The sequence below is a fragment of the Rhea pennata genome, chromosome 22 (genome assembly GCF_028389875.1).
Source record: "Rhea pennata isolate bPtePen1 chromosome 22, bPtePen1.pri, whole genome shotgun sequence".
Lineage (NCBI taxonomy): Eukaryota > Metazoa > Chordata > Aves > Rheiformes > Rheidae > Rhea > Rhea pennata.
The window spans coordinates 9,189,010-9,205,752 of record NC_084684.1 but is presented as its reverse complement, the minus strand read 5'-3'; the positions used below and the strand labels follow the sequence as shown (position 1 = coordinate 9,205,752).

The following is a 16,743-nucleotide window of genomic DNA, read 5'->3' as shown; positions in this document are numbered from 1 at the left end:
CATGGAATGGGAAAATCCACACAGAAAAAATACTGAAAAATACGAGGACAACGCATTGCTTTTCTTCTATCCCTTTGTGGATTCCAGGCCTTATTCTCTTGCTCCTGCAGATAATGAACTACGCTGCCATCTTCAAAGACAGAAGAATCTTGATAAATTTCACATAAAATGGTTTGTAGCAAAAAACTAATGAACAAGAACACAGTGCAGTTATCTGAATGTGAAATAATCAAGTGGGAAAATCCAGAGTACAACTTCCATGCTTCATCCATCCCCTGTGAATTGCCAATTATTTTGCAACTCTTCACTTTGAAAGATTGCAAGAGAAACATCTATCCTGCCCACCCCAATACTCAACCTACTAAGAAAAGAAAGAAGAATCAGCAGAGTACTGTGTCTTCCCTTTCTGACTTCATTAGTACTATTTTTTAAAAATTGCATTTGAAGCCGGAAGCATCAAAGCAAAAAGTTCACCAAAATCCTCAGACAGACAGAGGGTTGTATGGGCAGCTCCAGGACAGTAATTTGTATGAAAAAGAAAACTCTTAATTATCTACTTAACACAAAATAAGCAACAGACTAAGAGCAGAACAAGAATGAAAAAGTTCTAGTGTACAGCAGTAACCTAGTTCTGCAGCACCACTAGCTAGATAGTTTTCTATTACACTTTAAATTAAACCTCAGGAAGACCATGCTGCAGTTTAAAACAGAAAAATATAATACCTAGTGCTGGTAAAACTATGAATACATGTATTTAATAAAACAACAGTACTTATGCGAATGTCCAAAGATATCAAGATATCCTAGTACAGAGAAACTACCTCAAATATACAGGAACAAAAGGCACGTGTAACCCCAGTCGCAGAAAAAAGCAGGTTATTGTATAGGACCAGAAGTAAAACAACCTTTAATCATTCAATTATGTTTAATAAGGGTCATACTGCAATACACAGACAGAAAAATCCTGTTAAGCCCACATCATGTTTGGCTGTTCTTCCAAAGCACTTTGCTCCTTAATCATCCACAATGAATATAAGGTAGCTCATTCTTGAGCTTTATTTTGTAGCAAATCAATTGTCTCTGATAGAAAACTCAAGCATGATGGTTGAAATTATTTGTTGCAAAACTTGCTCTAGAGATGCAGTATGCCACAAATTTGATTCCTTCTCTCCAAAACAATCACCCAAATTATCCCAGCAAGTCTAACACCCTGATATATCCCTTAGCACACAGAGAGAGATGCACATGCATCCTCATGCCACATTCAAACCCTCAAGCACTGTGCTATTGCTCAGTCAGGCTTAGACAATGCAAAAATTGATTTAGTTGCATCTTGATAAAAAAATATTGTAGAATCTGTGCTGAGATATTATAGTGATGGCCACTAGCCCCCCCCCCAAAAAAATCTAGCAGTTTTATATGAACCCCCTGAAACGTCTTGATATACACCATCCTGTAGCTTTTATTACCTTGCCCTCAGAGCATAGGGCTACTGTTTCATGCTCTTGAGCTGAAACAGTAAGGGTAAGTAATGAGTAAGGGTTCTGTTTCAAGGCCTATCCATACTAAAACTGATTACTGAATAAGGTTATCATAAAATATATACCTTTTCAGCGTCTACACTTGCAACTGCAGCAAACAGATAAATGAGGCTGCAAAGCCTGCAGATAAAGGAACAATGCCAGTAAGGTAAGAAAACCTCAACAGGAAGGCAGAAGAAAGTTACAGTAGTACATGGACAGGAATGAGGGGTAAGAAAGGACTAGTGAAAGGGCTGCTATAGAAAAGCCATATATAGGTAAAAGTCCTGCAGAAAATCCTCTAGCTATAGTTTCAGGAAGTTAAAACAGATTATAAATAAAGGAAGGTCTTCCAAGCCTTTAGGCTGGAGAGTTCCCTGGAGGTGTCAGAGGTAGGGTGTAGGAGGAGACTTGAGCCACTTCTTCACTGATCTACTTAACATGAGGAGCTCTGACTCCTCACAGAAGCTCGAAGGCAGTGTAAGTATTTAACAGAAATTAAAAGTAGGTCAAAGTAAATGAGAAAGCAGAGAGGATCATACTACTCTTCAAGCAAGTATCATTCAAGACAGAAGACACTGTGTTGACCCATATAGACACTGTGTTGACCTATATAGCAGACAATACTCTGCTTTACTTTATCCACCTAATAGTCTGATGTTCTTTAACAGTACGAGCTTCCAGTGAAGTCCCAGTGTCAGCCATGTGATGCTGACCCCTGTCAGAGAAACTACTCAGGAATAACTAATTTTGAGGGAATACACTGTGTAAATACTTCCTCCAGAATAAAAGACTCTTGATCTTACTCAATCCATCTTCAAGAAAAGGGACAGGAGTTCTTTAGTTGAGAAGGGAGATGTGTGCAAGAAGAGAAACAAAACCTCTTCCAGAAGAGAACAATAATATAAAAAAAATCCGCTATATCCCCCCAAATTAGTCATCTCAAAGATTTACAAGTGTTGAGTCTACCCCACTGCCTGTAAAAATAGACTCATCCCAGTATCTGCTCCCTGGGCACTCAGTCCAGGCTTGTTCAGGAGGTTTCTCAGCGCCACCTTCTGGGGCAGCAATTTCATTATAAATTCCTTAAATCTACTGAGACGCAAAAACCGCATGAGCAGAGAGAGAATGTTTCTTTTCTTTGAAATGTAGTGGACGAACTAAATACACGTTACTGGTCAAGGCAGACTGGCTAGATATTAAAGATACAGCCGTCTAAAGTAAATCTAACGTTGTCCAAAAAAACAAAGAGGAAATTAGGTTCACCTATACTAGTTCTCTCCTCTCACCCATTCCCACAGCAGGAAAAAAAGGTTTGGGGCAGTCTAGGATCTGATCTGATTAAGACTACCCTGGGTTACAGGAAGGTGTCTAAAATTCAGTGCTTTGCCTACAAAATGCCTCACAATGTACTTCTCTGTAGCAAGGAAGCCCAGATTGGAAACTTGCTGATTCCAGTTGCAGCCGTGTGGCAGAAACAGGCATGCATCTCCAAAGAAAGTAAGCCCAAATCTCCAGCTTGCTCTTCACATGGGTCTGATGAAATGGGAGTATAAGTATGGACAGGTTTTGGCTTGTAGCCTGTGCCTTTCACCAAGACTGCTCTGCAGTCCCTTCTATCTGGTGTGCTGACCGGAAAGATGAAATAAAGGCATTTTTATTCTTTTGCTGTCCAGATAATTATTTCTTACTAGGTTTGAACAGATTATTTGGGATACATTGGGAGAGAGGGAGAAGGTAAAGAAGCAGTCCCACTTTTTACTGCAGAATGGTTCCTCTTTCCCTATACCACCTGCTTTCATCTTTTCAGCTTTAAAAATAAACCATAATTGCATAGTCAGTTCCATTACATTTTTTGTGGAATAAACCTTATTTTGAGATCTGGTCTTTGCTCCTCTGTTAATGGTTGCGTTACACGGAATCTGATTCCCAAAGATACTGATGTGCTATATTTCCAAGCTCCAGTCATGCCAGACTTACTTTCCTTCATGTCAAACAGTGTGAAGGCTTAGTTTGCTAATTCTGTAGTACTAGATGGACAGGGGAATTAAGGACCAGTTTGTCAAGCTTCACTTGAAGAATATACCCAAACTACAGCATGCCAGTCCAGCAGGGCCAGAAACCAAGAGTTTCTTACCTCTGCCAAACAAGTGGAAACTATACTACAAAGGAGCAATGTTTTGGCAGCTGTGATGTTGTACTAGCCCAGAAATTTTAGATGACTTGCCAATTACGTAGCAAAAAAATATATTTTTAGAAAGACTTAGAGTCCTACCATTTTCATTTAGGCAGAGATATGCATGCAGTTATGAACACGTACTCACTTATGCAAGCCCACCACAGAACAGGAAAATCCAGGTCCATCACTCATGTCTTAAACAACTTTGAGACAAATTCAAAAGATAGAAGTACTACTGTGTGTAACCACACACAGTAATGTATAACAGAATATACAATAATGCTATACCATATAGCATTATTCTGTTATACAGAGCATACCCCTTAAATGCTACATTACCTTTCTTACACAGTGGGAAAAAATGAGCATCTTGGAAAAAGGAAGTTAACAGCAAATGCCAAAGTTATGTTTAGGTGCTTCTTTGATTCACTGGGTCTCCTCTCAGGTTATTTTTCACTACAGTGATTCCACTGCCATGAAATGGAAAGTTCAGGTTTGCAATCACCACTCTAAAATGCACAGTATATGTAAGGCAACGCAAGTTAGTGACAGGACAACTTATGGCACGTTTGACTTCATAAGACAGTTATTTTAATATGAAAATAGATTTAATAATCATGTTATAGGGCTAAATATTAGCTACAGTAAGAAGTTCTAAGTTAAAGTTACCTTCTGAGGTGTTAATGAAGACAAGAATCTGCGAAGCCAGCAGGGAGAGGAAAAAAGGAAAACAGGCCACCTCCTCCCTCCCCCACAACAGTATGCTTGGCTCTTACAGGCAAATGAATAATACTTCCCTACAATACAACACTCTTACACTAGCTAACATATATATGTGAGTAAACATTGAGAGACTCGCTTGTACTGTCAATGCAAAAATACTCTACTGCTCACCTTTCTTTATGCAAACTAAAACTAAGACAGAGTTATGTTCCAGGAAAAAGTCCCTTATACACATGCTATTATTAAATGTTCTGTGAACTGCCACAGTACTAGACTAGAATAATATAACTTGTTCTAACTTACCATAACCTACTTTAAAACAGAGGAAAGAACTTTTGCATTATGAGTCAGATTTTCTTTCCTATTTAACTCAGAAGCTAGATAGTCTGTAAATTGCTTTTTTTTACAGTTTTCCATGGGTTTATTAGCAATTTATTCTTCATGAGTCATCATTATAAAACCAAGAATAATCTTTTCTTCTGATAATTAAGGATAATTTTTATGACAGGTTAACCTGTACTTATTCAGTTTGTTCATTAATCTGCCTGGACTACTGGCTGCCCTGCTATCTCAGACCAAAACACTTCCCTTGAAACAAATTCTATTTGCATAAATGAGGACTTAAAAGTATTTTTTCCATAAAATAATAGTTTTGGTAAAATCTAAAACACTTTCTTGCAAGTCAATTCTCAAGCTTTCAAAGTGCAGCTCACATTTACTGCCTTCACCCATGAATTCAGGGGTTTGTACCCTTGTTTAGAATGAGTTGTTTCTTTGCTTTGCATGATGACGTGTGCACTGTCCCCTGAGGAAAATGCCTTTGACATTTCAGTAGAGGAAAGACTGTAAATGACAATTTCAAATCTGAGTAAAGGCAATAAGCTGTGGGCAAGTTGCCGAACTTCTACATGACGCACTTCATGATTGCTCTAAGAGGCCAAGTCTTAGAGCAATCTTATATCTTAGAGAGTCGTGAGAAGACAAAGGACATAAGCTGCTTGTGAAGAGTGCTTCATTAGCTTTCCTTGGAGGATGCGCTGAGCAAATATTGATGATGCCATTGTCATTGATAGTACACTGAAGGAGAAGTTTTGTACTGAGCATCCAGCAGCAACAGTGAGATCATGCATCAAATCAGACCTAATTACTGTCTGCAGTTTTGGAACGAAGAGTTGCATGACTCAGATGAGAAGAGAGAATTCCTCTCTAGCTACTTACTTCTCTCAGAGGGAAGCACAGGGAATGGAGCATATAAAATATATTAGGCTAATTCTGTAGAGAAATTCTTTTATCATATTCACTCACTTCAGGAAAGAGAAGATGAAAGAAACGGGTCTTACAGTTCAGATACCTGCAGCTTATATTCTGAGTCAATACTGGGCCTCTCTGTACACACAGGATAATAGAAAAGCTTAGGTTAGAAGGGCCTCTGGAGGTCAGCTGTCTCCGCCTGCCGCTGCAGTCAAAGAAGAGCTGGCTTTGAAGTTACATGGGGATGCTCAAGGCCTTGTCAAGCTGAGTTTTGAGTATCTCCAACGAAAGAGATTTCACAGCTTCTCTGGACAATCTGTTGATCACGCATGTGTGTGCATGAGAGCACTGAGTGCACATGTATGCGTGCGTGTGTGTACATGCTGCCTTTGAATTAGATAGGTAGTGGAAATCAAAGGTGTTAGCGCTGCTGCTGATTTTAAAACAGTTCTAGGAGACACAGAACTTACAGTATGAAAATTGATCTTCAGTAGGAAATGTTAATAAAGAGAAAAAGAAGCAGACAAGCTCACTCCTATTGCAGTTTACAATTATCATGCAATTAAAAATAGGGAAAGAACATTAGTAGTATCACAGTATTTTGAACAGCATTTGAATGTTAGAAGTTTGATTCAGAGAGGTGGAGAAGAAAGTTACTGAACCTCTATTTATTATCAACCTGATCATGAGTCATCTTTTCATCTTCTGAAGGAAATAAAAACGTTATAAACATGCACTTTTAAAAAATTTAAACTATCTATATACAGTTGGATGTGAAACTTCTAGAGAATTAAGTTGAGGGTCCAGTCCAGTGAGTTCACACTCTTTGAGATGAAAAGAGAAATTATAAGGGAAGAAGATATAAAACATTGAGGGAGGGAAAGAAACACTAAAGTTATGAGAGTATACATTAAACATGGTAGCCATTGTGTTAGCATCAAATAAAAGCCAAAGGTAAACCAAAAACAATAGACAAGTGGAACTGCAAAGGGTCTTCCAGTCCAGTGAAGGACCACATTTAATACTGACCAAAGTAGTTTATGTGAATCAAGCATGTCTCCAGATGGAAGCTGTACTTTCTCTGCCAAGGCAATTCTCTAGGGCAATGTTGGAAGAGGCCTTCTCAAATAAATAGATGTAAAATGCTAGCTACAGGAAGAATTACAAGAGGAAAAAAAGAAAAAAGGAAGAAGAAAAAAAGTCCACTAACTTTTTCTTTGTTAATTAACTAGATGTTTTTAAACTCCTCCCTCCTTTATTTCTTCTGGCACAAAGACCCCAAACACAACACAATAACATATCCATCCATCTCACAAAAGGGAAAAAAAGTGCATTTCATATCAGATGCTTTGCGTCAAGTCTGCTAAGGTTCATAAATCAGCTGTCTTAGCACCCTGGTCATTTCAACTAACGTCTGACCCTTTCGCTAACTCATGATTTATAACTGGAAGTTACTCTTTTTATGCCAGATTTATAAACTTTACTGTGCTTGGTTTGATATAATATCCATTTTGTACACCAAGCAATAAGACAGTAAATTTATTGTCTATGAACTGTTACCTTGAAAAATTACATCAATGCAAAGTGGTTTCCATTTAGAATCAATGGGCAATAAATTCATTGCATTTTTTTGAAAGGGGGGGGAGAACATAATGATATTTATGAGGTCATGAGCGGCTATATAACGGGTGAAACTGGGAGCAGAGGCATCAGTCAGACAGGAGTTCCGAGTTACGGGGTTGATAAAGACGAAATATATTCAACATAGCAACGATGCATAAGCTAGTATTCTGCTGTCTCATTATTATCAGCTTCTCCTGTCCTCTCTTGTCTGTCCCTATCAACAATGCCAGTGAGATGTCTTATCAGCTCTCAGGTAAGTCTTTTGATTTTAGTGTTCATAAAGCTTATCAGGGAACGGGGCAAGAAAGCCAGAGGAAAAGCAGATATTCTTTCAGAAGGCACTTTTTTATCTATGTTGATCAGCTGCAGGAAAAACATAAGCTGTATGTCTTCAGAACACCAGCAGCACAAGTGCTGTTACTAGAGTGTGCTAGCATTACAAAACAGGCAGGCTGGGCACCCAAATTATTTCTTGCTGTGGTTTTCAGATCCAGGATACAAAGCATCTGAGTTTTCTAGCTCTGAATGTGAACTGGTACAGGCAGCATCTGTCTGAGGCAGCACTAGTAGACACCAGATAATTTAAAGAAAAGTTGGCTGTATAGTCTTACCTCTTGCTACACTTTAAAATGACTTATGTTTTGCTTAAATTATCATTAAAAGGGGGAAAAAGCAACTACAAAGATTAATGCAGTCCTACTTAGAGAGATCAAGAACAGGCCAGACTGCTTTATGCTGCAAGAATAGCTACGTACTGAAAATGTTATCTGCTTGTACTAATGCAGATTCCAGTCAGTTTAGTGAAAAAATTAATCTTTGCTTGAAAAAGCTGTCCTCAAAGTTTGAATCATACTGTAAGTCAAGACTGAAACATCTCTGTAAAAACGCACAGTAACCCAGAGGGCTGCTATCATCCAAACTGACATGTGCTGAAATAGTTTTTTGAAGTAAGTTCTGAAAGAACAGGTAAATCAAAAATGAAGTTCTTTCACAAAGCTGAGAAGGAAAAAGGGAGTCAAAATTACTTGCTTTGCTGGTGAAACAGCTGTTGCACAGGTTTACCAGTATCAGCAGCATGTGGTTTGCTTACTAAATCTTGGACTCACTAAGCCAGCATCTTCTCCAGCCTTCCACTACGTAACTTGCATTTACTGGCAGCGTGATTCGGTATGGCTAACCCCTATCACATTACAGGGCGAACAAACTGGCTCTAATCATTGACATATAGTGCATTTGTTTGAAGGCACCCATTAGACATATTAAATCTTCCTTGCTAATAAGGAGTCCCACGGCTGAATAAGACAGAAGTGGGACTCATTTAATATAGAAGTTTCCTTTTCTTTCTTTCTCTTTTTTTTTTTTTTTAATTTCAAAGCAAAGTTGCCCAATAACACTGCTCCATGTTAAAAAGAACATGAGGATAAAGATGTGATTTGCCTTTATATAGTGCAGGAAAAACTACAATATTTTTTACTCAGAGACTGATACTGAAGTTCCCATTGTCATCTTCAACAGTCCTTTTGTACAGCTGACAAACTAACAACACTAATTGATGTCCAAGGTTTACAAATGTCTTCATAGCAAGTTTCCGAAGTGTTGTAAGACTATTTTTTTCAGTAGTTTATTTTCTTGTGTAATTCCTACTGTGGATCTATACAGGCCAACCCATTCTCGCAGGTAAGGGCAGCTAAAAATGCTGTAGTATTATCTGAAAACATAGCTACAAATTACGTTCATCTACACAATCAGAGTTTGTTAATAACTCCCTCTCACTGTCCACTGTTTTGAATGTTTGCTATTTATTAGCAAAGATGTAATGTACTGCTCAGATTATAAAGACTTTGGTCAGCTCAAATAGACCTCCGCTAAAGGCTCCTGTTGGCAATATGCCCTGAGGATATGGGCTGTTCACAGAATGATGGACTAAATTCGCTAAGGATATAGAGATTAATTCCATCAGGTATCAGTAATCTGTTGTTTCAGAAACAGCAATAGTATCTGTACTGGTACATTGTTTGAATGAGCAAGACAAGAAAGCTGCACTGGGAAGCACAGCTGCCGAAGATCTATTTTAAGATTGCCTGCATTATTTTTAAACAATGTTTTATTGCATATTTGGAAAATAGAATGGATTAATATGCCTTGAACATGAAGCTTCATCTGTATCCATAGAAAAAGTCCAGCATAGGAAGTAGTTGATAAAGAAAAAAAAAAAGAATAAGTTTTTTTAAAAAATATTTGGGCCTAACATTTTTGCCTAAACCTGCTAGCAGAAGCATTATTTTGCGAGTTATCCAAGCAATGGGAGAGGCTGTTCTTGGTCTAAGCGATCTCTTAGCCGAAAAATTTACCAGAGAAACAAGAATCTGGACAGACTAACATCAGGAAGGTATCTTTACTCAAAGCTCAGAAGGAAAAAAATATCTCCCTTTACATTCATTAAGTAATGATGGGTGACTGGTGATTTCATGACAGTTTTCAGCATATGGGGCCAACAGGCCTGATCAGAAACCATCTGACACAGAACAAAAGAGGAATCTAATGCAAAAGACTCTTATCGCATGCCCATTTATATCATCTTCCACTTGCAGCTGATGAAGATTCCAGATTGAATCTGGAGCGGCCAGGCAGCCTGGGAAGCACCTCCCTGCTTCAGTTCCTGCCAGGGCTCCTGGGCACACCGCCCGAAGACAAAAAAGCAGGTAAGGCTTTACCACAGCAATTTAGCAATGCATACCCAGCATCCACAGCTGTTCTGCCCTGACTCGAAGGAATTTACCAAAATACAGTATCATATGCAGGAAACACACAGTTGTCATTTAGTTAACTAGAACTAAATGGGGAAACCTGCTAAGCAGCCAAAAAAGTTTCCATATTAGTGTAGTAGAACCTCCACACTTGACAGTCAGACATATTCAGCTTGGGAGGGGTTTCATATCCCTGCACACAAACTCTTCACCTTCAAATACAAACATCCTCTCTCTTGAAATATGAAGCGCCTTGGAACAAAATCAAATGGTGTGAGCAAAGTCATCTATAATGGAACCTGTCTAAAAAGTGATGCCTCAGGTTATGAAGGGGAGACAGACAAATCCTTAAAAACTCAATAGTAGTGAAAGGGAAGCTGCAAGTCCTCATAATGAGTTAGAGCCTGAATTGGCAGATCCTGTGAAGAAGTTTTATTGAACAAAGTATTGCTGTCAGGATGACTGCTCCTGCCTCTCCTTTAAACATATAGAGGCCATCTGGGTGGGGCAAAGATTGACCTAGAAGGAGGTAGTAGGTGATACAAATATCGCTTAAGCTCTTAAAAAGCATGGACATTTGCAAAATCAACAGTCATAAATGATTTCTGGGGCCACAGATGTAACAAAGGCCTGTTGAAGAAGACTCAGTATGGCTTGCATCCCCAGAATCCCAGACTCAGCCGGAACAACATGCCACAGCAAGGACTGGCTACATTGCAGCAAAAACATTTTATATCTGGTCCTCTCAATTTCCAGTTCAAGTCTTCTGCTGGGTTATAGTATTATAGCACACATGAATGATTTGTGTAGGTTCACTGTTTCTAAGTGACAAACCTTTCATTATGTCTCCCTATATCAGGTCTTAGCCGCAGCAGCTACAACCCACAGGAAAATGTCAAAGAGGTAAGAAAAAGACCGGCCATCACTTAAATAAGAAATTAAGACTCAATATTTTAAACTACACATAAGCATTACCAAGACATCCTTTAAGATCCACAGACTCCGTAAACAGTGTAGATTAAAGTTTGCCACAGTGTTGTTGAAGTTAGAATCAATTACCAGTAAGGTAAGCAGGAAACTAAATCTAGAAAGTTAGTAAATACTATAAATTATATAATTTTTAAAAAGAATAATTTAGAGTATTTAATTCTAAAATCCCAAGTTTTTTTCCAGAAAACCTGCCTTCTAAGTAAAGGCCAATTTCCAGCTTCAGCAGGCCTGGCCAGAACATCAGCCAGTATCTGCTGCTCGTCATTTTCCCCCACTACAACATGGGCTACTTAGTATTATTAGATTTGTAATAAACTATTAGGTAAATGCAGACACATCATTCCTGTTTGCCTGCCTGCTAAATCAAATACAAAGGCAGAAGAGCTGTACTAGCTTTAGTGCATCATCTAGTCAGAGGTGTGCAACAGGCAGCCTCTCCTTCCCCAGTCGGTTCATAAGCCCATGTGACCAGCCATGGGGAATGAACAGCACACATTCACCACTCAACAATAACCTGTCTAATGTTGTTTGACTTCAGATCTTCTACGGAAGCCACCCTCGAATTGCTTTGCTGGGCCGCTTGCTGACCAAGGACAGGAAACAGTTTAAGAAACGTGGAAATCTTTCCGAGTGCTTCTGGAAATATTGTGTGTGATCAGAACAAACTCTTCCAGACTTTGGTTGCTTAATTTATACAGATGCCTGAAAACATGTATATAGATTTGCTTGATTTAAAATGAGAATGAAGAAACATGATGATAACTAACTTTACACTCCATGCTACTTGGAAATTAATAAATTCTTGATGTTTTGCAAATATTCTTTGAGCAACATGGTATTTTCTTTGAGTTCAGCACAATAGGAATAAAGTAATTGGAAAACAAGATAAATACGCAACGTGAAGAGGACTCAGGCAGTGGAAACAGGATTCCCATGGAGTCAAACTTCCAAGAAGAGTGATGCCTCGACAAGCAGCCTCAACTGCATCCAAGCCCAGAGGCAAGAGGAGTTTCTCTTTTGCCTCCTGGTCACTTGATGTAAATTGAGGTGCCAGGAAGGAAGGGCACTATCGCATTCTCTGATGATGCTGAGCCAGTAAGAATGGCAGTTTAACAGTGCCTAGTCTCCTCTCCTATCCCCAAGGAACCATGAAAACAATAAGCACATGTCAGGATCGAGCATCTGCTCACAGTACCCCCCAAGAGAGATAACTGTTTCGATGCTCACAGTACCCCCCGAGAGAGATAACTGTTTCTCTTGGTTTGTGCCATTCATAAAGAAAGATTAATCAAGTATACTCCTTTGGGGGTACTTTGATTAGTCCCAGCTGCCTAAAACAGCAGGATTGCCTATGCATAGCACAAGCTTTATGCATTGTATCTGATTATCATCAAGCAGAACACAAAGTACACATTATGGTTTCTAGTATCAGAGTTTTCAGTCCAGATTGGACAACCAACACCTACCCAAGTAAATAACTTACCCCCTGCAAAAGCTTCACCTTCTTTACCTTCACATTGCAGCCATGTTCAAAGACGGTGGGGAAGATCGTAGACCATACTACTACAGGAGGAATAGTAACACTAGTTCCGGTACCAGGGAAAATGAGTCTGCTCATTTTGCCAGGTGATGCCTCTTCCTCTTGAATTATTCCTGTGGCTTCTCAATACAATATACAGTGAAAAAAAAAAAAAAAAACACACACAATTGGTTTCACTTCTATTTGGTTTGTTTTGTGCCCTGTTCCAAACTAGAATCATTAGCATTTGTATGTCCATCCTTTTACAGTCCTTATCTATTGGTTACAGTGGTTCCACCTGTTTAAAGATTTTATTAAAATGAGCAAGGTTTTCAGACCTGCAGACAATACCTTCCTTACGAGTCATATAGCAAAGCTAGTTCTCCTGATGCTTTTTCCCTCCTCTTTGCTTCATATACCTAAAGCAGAGCTGATATGTTTCAACAGCAGTCTCTGAAGAGCTTCACATACAACCACAGAGAGTTTGGGGAGCCCTGGAATTTGCTACACAGCATCAAGAGGAGGCATCTCATGGATAATAATTTGGAGAAAGAGCTGTCTCTATCTGATGACAATATATTTGAGATTTAACTCTGAGAAATAAAGTCACTTGGATGATGGGGGGTTGGGGTGTGGGGAGAATCAATGTGCCTGTGCTGAGCTTTCTGAAATCTCCAGGAGTAGAGCTAAGAATTCCCAGCCACAAATACTTCTGAAAGTGCAACCCCTAGCACTTATTTTATTAGGGTGCAGACAACTGGAAATGGGAAACTTGACTGGCATGTGATCTTCTCTCAGGTAGTACAGAACATGGTCTCTTACTGTGAAAGCACTTAAACGCTCAGGAGAGATGAAACAATCATAAATATAAAAAAACAATATCTGAGAGCAAAATGACAAGGCAGATACAGAAACATAAAATAAAGAACAAAGAAATACCATGTAGTCTGAGTAAGCACAAATGTAAATAAAATAAAGCTTAGACCAATAATTAAATTGAGTAAAAAAAATATACAGCAAAAATTACTAACGGAGATAAATGCATAAAAGCCGAGGACATACGGAACAAGCTGGGGAGATAGTAAATTGCTCCAATTTATCTATGGCATTAAGAGAAAGTAATGTTTACAAGATGAGGGAATCAGGCTTACTTAAATTTGAAGAGGTGACAGGGTTGGGGGAAAAAGAGACATGGACATGTGACTTAACAGCAGCCCTTCAATAACCAAGAGGAAGTTATTGAGAAAAAAAGAGAACATCCTTTACACAAGAGCACAGCAAAGGATAAGAAATATTGGCCATAAATTAACATAAAAAGTTCCCACTTCATATAAAGCTTTTCCCTGAAAGGACACAAAGCATTAGAACAGGTTTCCCAGAGAGGCTGGGGAACATCTGCTCTTGCAATTTCTCAAGGCACAGCTGGATAAAGCCCTATGTAACCTGGTCTGAAGCTAGTGTTGACCTCACATTAAATAGGGGCTGGACTAGAGACTTTCTGGGGTCTCTTCTGACCTCAATGATTCTAGGACTGTGTGACCAGCACTTGCATGGCTGCACATATAGCTGCACATGAAGGTGATACTTAGACACAGATCAACGGTACTATTAAGCCAATCCCTGCATGAGCAATCAAGGGCAGTGAGATTTGACCTTCAACTCTTTGTGCCTGAGTCACCACACAGCTTTTGCAGTGTTACTGTATCTTAGGGTAAATGAGGAAAAAGAAATAGTTGCTCTTCAGAGCACTTGGGCCAAAGGAATTTCAACAGCAGTTGCAAAAGGGCTCTAGTCCAGCTCCTTCGTACTCGTAAGTACCAGCATGCCTCACTCAAACCCAGCTATTTCCCTATAGTATATGCAATGAATACAGCTAAAATTCAGAAACTGTCTTTGGGGAATGGGAATCTGGATGACGTGAAAAAATAGTTTGAGCTGTAGAGCCCTTCCTTGTTCAATACATGCTTTCTGTAAACTTCACACTAATGAAGGCTCACAGAAAGCTTGAATTAAAACTGTATCTAACAGTGATACATACCCTACATTGATCTCAATAACATACATCATAAATCTGACTGTGTTCCTTGAACAAAGCCTACAGGCTCGATACAGCTTGTTCATTTCACATGAATTGTAAGACAGATGAAACCAGCTATAACAAAGAAAAATGTCCTTAAAAATGTGGAGCAGACGAATGCACTGTGCAGTCATTTGAAGCCTTCTGAACATTCATCCTCTACTGAAACAGTGCAGCAGGTCAATGCCTGTCTAAAAGAAAGAAAAAAAAATCACTCCTTTCCTGCCACCTCATTAGTCAACAAAAAGCCGTGGGGAAAAAAAAAAAAAAAAGACTCCAAATCTATCTAAACAAACAGCCATCTAAGAGATTCCAATCCTGTTCCATAAACAGGAAGGTGTAGAACTTACAAAGACCAGGCAAATTGTTTCAAACCCACTTGGAAATCAGAGCGAGCAAGAATAAAGCAAAATAAATAAAACTGCAATGAACAGTAACTGAAAATGTATTAGAAATAGTAAAAGGTTCTTTATCCATTTAAATAAGAGAATAAAGGATTGAAGAGAGATGTAAAGTGATGAGGATGCAGTCAAAAAAAGGTGACTGAGACACAAACCCATAAATTAAAGTTTCAGCTGTTAACACCTCAAAATACTTGCTAAGAGTTATTGCATCTGAAGAAGTAAAACTAAAAAGAAGTAAAACTTAACTTACTGTGCACAAGTTAGGCTACAGCACTGCAGTGAGGGGAAAAGCAGGTAACTTTCATCTAGCAGAATTTACGTAGAGTCTGCACTTCCAGTCAGTCATGGATAGTCCTTGCCTCTGGTAGGAAAGAGTTCAGACTGGATCTTTGGACATGACAGGCAGTTCTCAAAGTGAAGACTGTGCTCAAGACACCGGTATACCCACAATTGTTTCCTTCCTGAAGGAAACACTCATGGTAGATGCCAGACAGAATTATCCCCAGCGCTCAAGAGCTGGGAGCCTGACCAGCCCTCCACAGAGAAGGGCAAACTCTGCTTTTCCCGTACTGCTATAACAGCTCATGCTAATTTTCACCTCAGATATTTCCTCCCTCAAAGCCCAGAGATTAGAAGGCTGGAGCTGTTGCAGAAGGGCAAAGAGGCCTGGAGACCAAGCTGATCATCTTCCCGATGGGCAGGGCAGAACTCTCAGTGCAGGCAAAAAGGTGGAACTACAGCTAGGGAAGTGAGCGGCAGAGTCCTGCGTGCGCTGAGCCCAGCCTGTCTATATGGCTTGTGGCAGTGAGCTGGAGCTTCAAATGGGAGCCAAGCAGGTAGTTACCTATTTGAGCTGCACTGGAACAACAAATACATCCTCCGAGTTAATGAGTCTGTGGAGCAAAACTACTATAAAAAAGATGCTGTGATGTGATTCAAAATTTTTGAGATTATTATTTTTTCCGACTAGGAGTTACAGCCCTACTGCTTACCTCTTGCCATCTGCAAAATGTTGAAGGATATCATTCAGCTCACCTTTGACAGCTGCACAAAGTTGAAAACTGCATGTTTTCAGCTGTAAGCAAGAACTTGGATTGACTGGAGAAAGGCTGTTCTTTGCAAACAAGTAACATAGTTGGACTGACATTGCCCAGACCTTAGAGTAAAAACGTCCACCTTAACCTTTTCCATTTCACAAGTCTATTCACTCCTCCTCAGAATTTTTGGACTAAAAATACCTAGTAAATTTGGCTTACATTTTAAAATACATGTAGGATGACCAAATGACTCTTTAAAAACAAATAAACTAGCAGCAAAAACATATTCAGTACTAACTTTTTCAAGGAACTGCATCAGTTACGTTGCCAGAAGCAGCTTCAGTTATGTATTTAACTAAGACTGCTTCTTCCTCTTTTAGTTTTAATGAGATGCTACTTCTTTTGTCTTGTAACATCTAGTCCTTGCAGTGACTTCATCCTTCTCCTGCAGGCTTATTTGGGCACTGTGGACCATGCTTCTCTCTAAAGACCTTTAAAGCAAGAAAAGAACAGTAAATTGTTTCATTGTGATTAACTAGGAATACTGCTCTGTGAGTTATGCCTGTGAATTAAACCTTGGATTGTTTCTTCATACTTTCTCCAAGATTACAAACTTTAGCAGGGTGGGGCCAAGGTACTCTCAGAGCATTTATTTATCTCTTCTCTAATACAA

General features: G+C 39.2%; 2 protein-coding genes across 7 annotated transcripts in view; one reads left to right on the top strand and one right to left on the bottom strand.

The window, feature by feature from the left end:
* Positions 1 to 16,743, bottom strand: part of PER3 (period circadian regulator 3) — a 47,011-nt gene that overhangs the window by 3,823 nt on the left and 26,445 nt on the right. The window contains exons 21-23 of one of the 6 annotated variants that reach the window (XR_009960529.1): positions 16,369 to 16,561; positions 15,284 to 15,394; positions 12,517 to 12,695 (exon numbers count right to left, since the gene is read on the bottom strand). The exons of 1 other annotated variant lie outside the window; for it this stretch is intronic. The gene's annotated coding sequence lies outside the window, so the exon portion shown is untranslated. Of the gene's footprint in view, positions 1 to 12,516; positions 12,696 to 15,283; positions 15,395 to 16,368; positions 16,562 to 16,743 lie in introns of those variants that run through there. 4 more of the 6 variants (XR_009960530.1, XR_009960528.1, XR_009960531.1 and 1 more) reach the window with 4 other exon arrangements.
* Positions 7,447 to 11,688, top strand: UTS2 (urotensin 2). Its single transcript, XM_062593637.1, has 4 exons — positions 7,447 to 7,549; positions 9,888 to 9,998; positions 10,903 to 10,946; positions 11,572 to 11,688. The coding sequence occupies exons 1-4, from the start codon at positions 7,447 to 7,449 to the stop codon at positions 11,686 to 11,688; spliced, it is 375 nt and encodes a 124-aa protein (XP_062449621.1).

Excerpts from the sequence above, each read along its gene's own strand:
- UTS2 (XM_062593637.1), top strand. The coding sequence starts at position 7,447 with ATGCATAAGCTAGTATTCTGCTGTCTCATTATTATCAGCTTCTCCTGT. Across the intron at positions 7,550-9,887 it reads GATGTCTTATCAGCTCTCAG|CTGATGAAGATTCCAGATTG; the intron begins GTAAGTCTTTTG and ends TTCCACTTGCAG. Across the intron at positions 10,947-11,571 it reads CACAGGAAAATGTCAAAGAG|ATCTTCTACGGAAGCCACCC; the intron begins GTAAGAAAAAGA and ends GTTTGACTTCAG.